This window comes from Rosa chinensis, chromosome 2 (assembly GCF_002994745.2).
Source record: "Rosa chinensis cultivar Old Blush chromosome 2, RchiOBHm-V2, whole genome shotgun sequence".
NCBI classification, from domain to species: Eukaryota; Viridiplantae; Streptophyta; class Magnoliopsida; order Rosales; family Rosaceae; genus Rosa; species Rosa chinensis.
In genome coordinates, this window is record NC_037089.1 from 7,748,756 (window position 1) to 7,759,060 (window position 10,305).

At 37.0% G+C, this 10,305-nt stretch overlaps 1 protein-coding gene and 1 pseudogene across 1 annotated transcript; both read left to right on the forward strand.

Moving 5' to 3' along the window:
* Window positions 1–639: 639 nt before the first annotated feature.
* Window positions 640–2,648, forward strand: LOC112190208 (annotated as a pseudogene).
* A 2,270-nt stretch (window positions 2,649–4,918) lies between these two features.
* On the forward strand, window positions 4,919–7,908 carry LOC112190210. The gene is made up of 7 exons (XM_024329631.2): window positions 4,919–5,548; window positions 5,726–6,272; window positions 6,392–6,652; window positions 6,760–6,851; window positions 6,953–7,045; window positions 7,159–7,241; window positions 7,451–7,908. The coding sequence occupies exons 2-7, from the start codon at window positions 6,167–6,169 to the stop codon at window positions 7,632–7,634; spliced, it is 819 nt and encodes a 272-aa protein (XP_024185399.1). The 5' UTR covers window positions 4,919–5,548; window positions 5,726–6,166; the 3' UTR covers window positions 7,635–7,908.
* The last annotated feature ends 2,397 nt before the right edge of the window (window positions 7,909–10,305 follow it).

The window sequence follows — 10,305 nt, forward strand, 5'->3', positions numbered from 1 at the left end:
TGGGACTAGGGCTGCCACTTGGTTTGGTAATTACCAAACCGACCGAATACCAACCGATATTTTAAGTTTGGTAAACCGACGTTTTGGTAACCGAGACCGATAAAACTGAAATTGAAAATTACCGAAAAAGTTGGTTTGGTTTTGGTAAATGCCGAATCTACCGATTATCTAAATTTTAGCTTTATATATTATGATTTTCAATTCACATACATGTATATTAAGAAATAAACATAAAATTTTTCATAATAGTATGAACATTACTACATATATATACTACATTAATAGTACATGTATTTTAAGTAACCTAGTCAAAGATGGTTAAATAACCTAGTTTTATTGAAAATGACTCAAACTTGATGTCATGTATACAAAAGAAAGCTATAATTAGGAGATGAGTACAAAGTTTACGACTATAAAATTGAAGAACCTAGTTTTGTTCGTTCTAATTTTAATTACAAAGAATTAGTTTTCTAAAGTTGGTAATACCGAAAACCGAAATACCGAATTTGGTAGTTATGATTAAAAACCGAAAATTTTGGTTGGTAATTGGTAATTCAATTTTGAAACCGAAAGTTTTGGTTTTGAAGTTGGTAATACCTATAACCGATTCGAACCAACCGAGTGACAGCCTTACTTGGGACTTCCTATTTGGGTCACCCAATATGTCACCACCTCTTCGACATTTCTATTTTTATCACCCAGTACGTCACCCCAGCCCATCTCCTCCCTCTCTATATATACCATTTAACTCCATTGAAGGTAGCTCACACTTCCATATCTGTCTGTCTCTCACATTTAACTACTCGAACTGCATTAAGCTTCAACACCAAAACCATCAGTTAAGAATCTGCAAGACTGCAACAAAGAAAAAGGCGATGTCTCACGAGCAAGAACACCCCAAGAAGGCATTTGGATGGGCTGCAAGAGATTCATCGATCTGGTGTTTTCTCTCCCTTCCGTTTCTCCAGAAGGTACATTGTCAACTAGTATAACACTCCTCTGTTCTACCTCGTCAGATTACACCACAGTGTTTGTTTTATATTTCTAAAGTTGAAAAGATTTGATTGCAGGGAAACCGGAGAGAGAGACGTGACGTTCAAAGTGTTGTACTGTGGGATTTGACATTCGGACCTTCACAATGTCAAGAATGAATGGGGCTTCTCTACCTATCCTCTGGTTCCCGGGTACGACAGACTTTTTTTTCGGATTTTCCAGGACACTCTTTAGTAGTTATACTAGTAAAGGTGTTTACATTTTATTGCTTGAATTATGAGACCTCCTCAGTTATCTAATATGAACACAATTCGGCAATGCAGCCATGAGATTGTTGGTGAAGTAACGGAAGTAGGGAGCAATGTAAAAAAATTCAAAGTTGGAAACAAAGTCGGTGTTGGATGCTTAGTGGGAGCTTGCCAATCTTGTGATAGTTGTACCGACCACCTTGAGAACTACTGCCCCAAACAAATACTCACGTACGGTGCCAAGTACTACGACGGAACCACCACCTATGGAGGTTACTCTGACATTATGGTGGCCGATGAACACTTCATAGTCCGCATCCCAAACAACATACCGCTTGATAGTGCTGCTCCAGTCCTATGTTCTGGGATTACAACCTACAACCCCTTGAGATATTATGGACTAGACAAGCCTGGAATGCATGTGGGTGTGGTTGGCCTAGGCGGCTTAGGCCACGTCGCAGTGAAGTTTGCCAAGGCAAAGGGGGTGAAGGTTACAGTGATCAGTACTTCCCCTAAGAAAGAGGAGGAAGCTATTAAACACCTTGGAGCTGACTTGTTTTTGGTTAGTCGTGATCAAGATCAAATGCAGGTAATGTTTCTGCTTTTACTACTTTTAAGTGGTTACTACTTTTAAGTGGATTAAACAATGAGCAAGTTACTTAATTTTTTTTTCATTGATTAATTTATAGGCTGCCATTGGTACCATGGATGGGATCACTGACACAGTTTCTGCACAACATCCTCTCTTGCCTTTGATTGGTTTGTTGAAGTCTCATGGAAAGCTTGTTATGGTTGGTGCACCAGAAAAGCCTCTTGAGCTTCCGGTTTTTCCTTTACTCATGGGTAAGCATGTAACTATGAGTAGTTGGCTACTTGGCTTTACCTGTTATCTTTTGCAGTGTAGGGTTATTAATGTTCGACTTAACAGGAAGGAAGATGGTAGCTGGTAGCCTCATTGGAGGTATGAAGGAGACACAAGAGATGATTGATTTTGCAGCCAAGCACAACATAACAGCAGACATCGAGGTTATCCCAATTGACTACTTGAACAATGCCATGGAGCGCCTCGCCAAAGCAGATGTCAGATACCGTTTTGTCATTGACATTAGAAACACACTGAAGGCTAGCCCTTAAATTCTGCAACCCACACCATATCGATGAAGAAACAAGAACAGAAGTCAAGACTGATTCGGGGTCATATTCAGTGTTGTTCTTTCTCCAAAGCATTTTTTGTTGTTCGCTACATTCATTCTTCTTCTTCTTTTAAACTCTCTTATCCTCATCACAGTATAAGCAGAATATAATGTGATGATTTGAAATAAATGATTACATGAATAATGTTACTGCCTTTTGTGATGATTTGAATAAATGAATACATGAATACTGTTATTGCCTTCTGTGGGGGTCGTCTAGAGTACCTTGATGTATGTTATATCTTTATTTTTTTTATTTTTTTAACTTTTAATAAATTAATATAGTGGAAACCTATTGAATTGGCCAACAAGTTACTCAATTAAATATCGACATGTGTCATTTTTAAAAATAAAATTTACCATGTTAACAACACATCCTTTCTTGACATGTAACATTGTTCAAAATCATGTAACAAATATTGTCAAAATAATAAATTACACCTAGTTGAACTGCAATTACGACTTATGACAACACTTATTGTGGTTATTGTAATTGAGTGGTCAAAGATGTAAATATCATATTCGGACAACTTTTATCGAATGAAAAACCTTGATTATCAAGTGGAGAACCTCCTTACGATACAGAGTTCTTACATATCTTTTGGTCTAATTTTAATTTTACCATGTTCACAGCACAAAATGTTGTCGGAATAAAGCTATGGTGCGTGACCATTTCTCATACATGTCCTTATGAATACAATTTACTAATATAAAAGAATAGGTGCTTCATCACAAATTAAATGTCCTTAATATCAATTAAGAGCATTTACATGCAAAGAATTGAAAAAAAAAGAAGTATTTCCATCTACTAACAGTTGAATTTTTTTGAAAATTCAATCCTACAGTAATGCTTATTTTTATTATTTTCAATTTCTACATAAAACACACGAAGGTATTGCCAATTCTTATGAATAGTATCAACATTTATGCGTAAAATTTAATTTTCAGCTTAACGCAGTGTCTGCTACTGCGTATGCGGATTCAAATTTGCTCACCATTTTTATTTTATGGTGATATCACCACCCTATTAAAACCAGGGGCGGATCTAGGTACAGAATGGGGCGGGCTCAAGCCCGTCCGAGATTTTTGAGCTTAAAAAAAAAATTAGATGTATACTTACAAAGAATTGTATATTGGCATTGTCAAGCCCACCCGAAAGTACCAAGCTTCAAACTCCCGAACTCTCAGTCAAACTTTTTAGCTCTCAGCCTCTCACGTTCTCTTAGAGACTCAGACCTTAATCGGTCCATCTCTTCTTCTTCTACTCTTCTTCTTCTTCTTAAAAGGCCTTAATTCCAGACTCAAATACAATATGTTTTAATTCCTGAAATTGTAAGTATGTGTTCAATTCAATCAATTAAATTTGGGGCAAATTTTAGGGTTAAGAATTGATGTCGAATTCAATTTGGGGCAAATCTCAGACACATGAGCCAAGCCTTGGGCATAGACAATCATAATTGTTTCTTCAATCGCATATCATTTACCTTCATAGAGTCATGGTTCATGCTAAAGAGGTAAACTCTTTTTCTTTGGGATTTTCTTTTGTTACATGGGTTCTGCAGTTTTGCTACTCTTGTTCTTGCGTTACTTGGTTTGATACTTCGATACTTTGATTAATTGATGACTGTGGTGCTGTGTTGTGATTAGAAGATGACTGAGGCTCCGAGCTTGGTTAGTTGGTTTGATACTTTGATTAATTGATTATAGTTTGATTTATTAGATTAAAAGATGTCTAACCTTAGTTTGATTTAATGTAGTTAGTCATTGAGTTCTGAGAAGAAAGAGAGAAACAGGTATGGAACTGGTGTTGGAAGCAGTGATGGGATAAAGAGCTTTGACTTTAAAATTCCGGAGTAGAGGATCCATGGAGGACCTCTCATGTCACTGATTGGTGGTAATCAATAAAATGCTATTGATGGCATCTGATAAATACTTGTTGGTGTTTTAGTATGTAGATTTTATAGTATAGGGACACTTCGGTGATGCAATTGTGTATAATGTTTGCTCAATTATAGTTTGATTAATTTGTTTAACAACATTGCTGGTCCAGCTGTATGAGCGGTTAGTATTCTTTCGTTTAATTATAGTTTGGTTGTTGAATCCTTCATTGAATTAGTGTATTCTAGTAGTGCCAGCACCAAAAAAAAAAAATTGTTAAGAAACCCAAGCCCGCCCAAGGTTTGAATCCTGGATCCGCCATTGATTAAAACCATGATCTTTATAACACTCGGCAGTTTTGTATTGAGTGGTGGTATTATTACCAAAATATTTGTGGTAAGCAAATTTAAATCCTGCGTATGCTAGAACGACCGTATGTTATCCCGTGTGTATTTCTATTCTTATAGTAAATGAAAGTTCATTTAAATAAAAAATAAATAAATAAATAAAAGACACGAAAGGTAAGTAGGGGCGGTAAAGTAAAAAATTTTATATGGAAAACAATTTAAAAACGAGGCGTTAGGCGTGACGAGAAGTCGAGAACACACTTAACCCGCCAAACCCCGTGATCAAAACAAACTCGTCTCAACTCTCTCTACTATCTGAACCGCGAACCGGATCAACCAATCTAGGGTTTCTCTCCCAATTCCGCACAAAATTAAAGGCATGGAAACCCTAAACCCCACCACCAGCACCACCGTGGACGACGGCGTGGCGAACATCGGCTTCTCAATCCTGATGCGCTTCTCTGACAGCCGTCGCGAAATCGACCTCGAAATCCGCAAGCTCATAACCGTCATGTGCCAGGTATTCCGAGACCACAAGGCTCCTCCGACGCCGCTGGCCTACTTGGGCGCCACGTGCTCCTCTCTCGACCTGATCGCCGCTTCGAAGCCCCGACCTTCCGATGACGTGCTCCGCGCCCACCTCATAATTCTGTCCATCGTCATCCCCAAAGTCCCGCCAGCATTTCTCATCAACAATCTCCAGTTGGTCTGCAATTCCTTAGCCCCAGCTCTTCGTTCTTCATCCCCAAGCTTCGACGGTGCAGCCTGCACAGGAGTTAAATGCATAGCTCAATTGCTCATTAGCAGCACTAACTGCGTCAACAACTGGTCACAAGTTTCGAAACCCTTCAGGCTCTTGTTCAGATTCGCTTATGTCTCCAGCATCGAGGTAGGTACATTACCTTTTCACTCTTTCGTTATTGCTATATATTCATAATAATTGAACTTTACCGATGCTGCGGTTATGATCTTGAAACTAAGGATTTTTAGAGGTTTAGATGTAGTAGAGACTTGATAAATTAGTGAAATTGGAATGGTGATGAATGCTAATGGGTCTTTCGAACAGGTAAGAGAACAAGCAGGTTTGTGTGTTCACGACACACTGCAAAGTTTTCGAGGAACTCCCCTGTTTGGCCCTGCAAGTAAAACCATTACTGACTTGTTAATGAAAAAGTATCCTCCGCCACGTGTGGAATCAAATACTGATGGAGTTAATAGCATCGAACAACGCAAGGCCATGCATACTTTGAATCTTGTGATGCTATCCCTTGGCGCTATGTCAACCGAGGACAGAACTGCTGTGCTCGTCTACTTTATGGATCTCTTAGAACTGCGCCATACCTTTGAATCTTGTGATGCTATCCCTTGACTTGTTACAAGACTCATCACAGATGCTCTGTACAGATTCTGCCTCAATCCATCATCACCAGATGTTGACCTCGAATTGTTGCTCGATCTAATATGCTCAATATGTCTTTCTGTCTCCCAACACAAGACGAATTACATCATGGAAACTATAGCTGGTTTGCTCAATTTTGGAGTGCCTAAAGTCTATTCCCTGAACAAGCAAATCTGCAAAATTAAACTCCCTATTATGTTTGATGCACTCATTGGTATAGACTCTTGTTTTCCCTCAACTCTTCTCTTAACCAACTTTTATTGCATATAATACAGCTTTGAGTACATCAGATACCGTCTCCTCTTAGTGACTTACTTTCTTTGCATTTGACAGTTTTACTCGAACAGTCTGACTTAATGAACGTCCAAGATGCAGGAAACGCTTTTATGCGTCTTATTGCTTATATTGATGAAAGCATGATTAAACAGGGCGTTGACCGTGCTCTGATGAATGCAAATATGGATGATGGAAGCCAGTCTGAGCCAACTCCAATTGAAAAACTGTGTGCTACTTTTCCAAAGTTACTTTCTTATCGCTGCCCTACTATCCGGTACCTTGTTTTTGAAATAGTCTCAACAATGTTCAATAAATTAGGTTAGTGTTTTCTGTCTCTCCGAAATTATGTTGTATAATCACTTAAACTTTTTGTGCATTTGTTTTCTACATGTGATAGAAGAAGTGTAATAGCTGTTATCCTACAGGAGTATACTCTTCTTATTTGATGAGGGGTACAGTCAAGACCTTGGCAGACATGCAGATTTTGCCTGATAGAGAATTCCCTTTCAAGGAAGAGGTGCTTGTTTTTCCTATATTAGATTTTAATAGACAAGGATGCTACTATCATTTTGTTCATGACTTTAAGTTTTAATGACTCAAATCTGAACATTTTTTCAGGTTAAGCTTCTTCTAGAAATGGTTAGTGAGAAATGTGGTCTTGATGCTATTTCGGCCATTATCCCTCAAGAACACATGGAACTGCTTGCAGAGGTCTGTTGAGAGAAGTCTTGAAATAAGAATGATCATGGTGTTCACGATTTGGTTCTCATCTAAATTACCCTTTTTTTTTGTTCTTTTTTTTTTTGTAATTGTGTTGGAAACAGATCAATCAACAACTGGGTTCTAAATCTGTGGATGTGAGTTCTCATGCATCCAAAGCAACTACATCTGGGAATAACTTATCTCAGTAAGTGTTTCATCCAATTTTGAAATAGATTAGCAGACTAGAAACAGCAGTCAATATTCTTGATACTCCCTCTTTCATGAGTGCTAACTTCATTTGCTCTTTGTGGTCGTGATTAATAACTAGTTGTCTAGACTATTGAATTGAGTCATGTATTTTTCAATTGTATCTTGTTTCTTTTCGCATTAACACACTGTGTTTGTTACTACCAGGTCCAAGTATATGGACAATTATCGTCGATACTACAATATGAAACGGAAATTGGCTGGCAAAGAGAGTTTGTCTGATCGCCAATGGAGAGCACTTTTGGATAGGCACGCTAGGAGAGATGCCAAGCAGGCTATCAGTAAAGGGATATTAGGTGCAGCCAGGATGACAAAGAAGCTTAAACTCTAAATAGATTAGAGCTTAAGCTAGTTCGTACCTACCTAAACTATTTACGAAAGTCCAAATGCCCCAGATTCATCTTCTTCAGCTTTTGATTTTAATTATGAAGAGAGAGAGAGAGAGAGAGAGAGAACCTGTATCTGTGTGTGTAACCAAGATCTTCCATTAATTTTTTTTTTCATTATTTTTAAAAGAGGATCAAAGGATTTCACTCCTATCCCCATGGTGACTCGAACCCTTGACCTCCATTAATTCAATATATGTGTAATTGTATATCATTCAATACATTTGTTCAAATAATTAAAGACATTCTTACATCTATAATATTATAGGAGTGTTTAAGTAAAAAGGAATTTGAGAGAGATTGATGAGAGAATTGTATTTCATTAGTGATGTAACTTGTCAAATCATCAACTCACGCCGGTGTTACAATCCTTCATGCCAATCAAGGTTAGTGATGTAATTGTTAATAAGCAATGGTCATTGCCCTCTCTTTTCAGTTTTTTCTTCCCGGGCATTGCTTGGAAAATTCTTAATACAACGTTGCCATTAGAAGATGTCAAAGATCAAGTAATTTGGCCTGATAACCCAGCTGGACAGTTGACCACGAGGGAAGCTTTCAATTTTCTTTCACCACCAAATCCAATTGTGGGTTGGAGTAAGTTAGTGTGGTATAAAGCCCTGCAGCCACGTAGAAGCTTGGTTGCTTGGAAAGTTATATATGGGAGGATGCTTACTGATGATATTTTACAACAAAGAGGTACTTTCTCTTTGCTCCCAATGTTCTATTTGTCTCATGCATGTGGAAACAATGGACCACCTTCTTTAAGAGAAAATTAGAAAAAAACCCAAAAAATGAAGCTCCTTTTAAGGAAAACCCAAGCCTATGTTTTCTTTCAATCTACACCCATTCACATAATTAAACCTACCGTATAGGTTTTAAGTCTATAATTAAGTTTTTTCCTCTTTTTTTTAGTTTGACTATTTTACCCTTCTGGATGAATAAGGAAAGTATTCCTCAAATATAGGTGTTTTTTTTTTTTTTTGAATTTAAATATGACATCAGTTATAAACACAAATTATAATTTAATACAATCAATTTATTTTTCCTGATTTAAAAACGATTAATTGCCTTAATTAATGTATATCTCTTCCTTTCTGATTTGATCTATATATTTGCCATTTTTTATTAGATATGTTTGTGTAGATATTTCTATTATTAAATACGTCAACGTGATTAATTGCCTTAATTAATATATGTAACTGATGCCATATTTTAGGAGATATGTTTGTATAGATATTCCTTATTTAAAAAGATTAATTGTCTTAATTATTGTATATCTCTTCCTTTCAGATTTGATCTTTATATTTGCTATTTTTTAGTAGATGTGGTTGTGTAGATATTCCTATTAGATTTTGTAGATTTCTCAATCTGATTAACATCCTTTTGTGGAGGTATTCCTATCATGTAGTGATTAAACATCCTCTCATCAAGGTATGTCATTTTGCTTTTCTTTTTTCTCCCTTTTTTTGAATAAAATTTGATTCTCCATTCCAATAGGCGTAGGTATGTTCATTAATTTTCTAAAATAGGGTCCATTCCAATAGGCGTAGGTATCAGATCAAGCTTCAATTCAGTAATATCTGCCCTTAACTCGTCGGTCATAACACGTCCAAACTTGAGAAGGTCGCACCTAAATTCCAAGTGGGTGTACTTTTTAGCCATCAAAATTAACTTGTAGTATCTATTGAGAAACAAGAAGATGAAACAAAACCCTGCAATCAAGAACTTGTATAGTCTATCATACCTACTCAATAGCAAAAACCTAGAACCATCACAGAACAAATACCTCTTCGTCAGGAGCACACACACCTTTAGAATAGGTAGCAAAAATAAGACTCATCAACCGTACCAATCGGATATGCTGTGGAACACAGGCAACCCACCAACCTCTGATTGTGTGATCCATTTATATTACAATCACAAAAAGAATCACAAGCTTGTGGAGATATTGACACCAGCTTTGAATGTAGAGATTAGGCTTTTCAATGTGGAGATTACGTAACCTCCAACCCAGAGGAGAATTTTCAATTGCTGAAATCAAGGGTTGAGTAATTCTGGGCGACGTCTATGGGTAGGCGTTTCATGATCGACTTCCATCGGCAACATTACTGGATTTTATTATCAATCCTATTTAATAGGTGAATAGGGAATTTGATAGTGGCAGCTTTAGTAATTCTTAACAACATTGGGTTTTATTATTTATTCTATTTAATAGGTTTTTTTATTTTGCATAAACCTAACTAATTAATTGGTTTGGGTTTATATTAAAACACTCTTATGGATGGGTTTATTCTAAAAGAGGTGTGTGAATTTGGGTGCAGAATCAAATTCCACATTCTTTAATTGTCATTTAATTCATGGATTTTGGGAATGGATTGCTTCTTTTTTCAACGTGAGCTTGCTGCATAGTAATTCAGTTCTTGAGCTTATTAGCCCCAGCCATATAAATGAAATGGTCCATTCAACTAAGCTACTTTGGGGATTTGCCTTTTGTATTGCTTTATGGTGCATATGGACAGAAAGAAATAAAGTTAGGTTTGATGGTGCATCTTTTGACCCAGTGAGATTTAAGCATCATTTTTTGGTCACTTTAAAGGAGTCGGCATCCATTCAGTT

Coding starts and splice junctions, on each gene's coding strand:
- LOC112190210 (XM_024329631.2), top strand. CDS start 6,167: ATGGAAACTATAGCTGGTTTGCTCAATTTTGGAGTGCCTAAAGTCTAT. Junction 6,653..6,759: donor AACAATGTTCAATAAATTAG/GTTAGTGTTTTC, acceptor GTTATCCTACAG/GAGTATACTCTTCTTATTTG. Junction 6,852..6,952: donor AATTCCCTTTCAAGGAAGAG/GTGCTTGTTTTT, acceptor ACATTTTTTCAG/GTTAAGCTTCTTCTAGAAAT.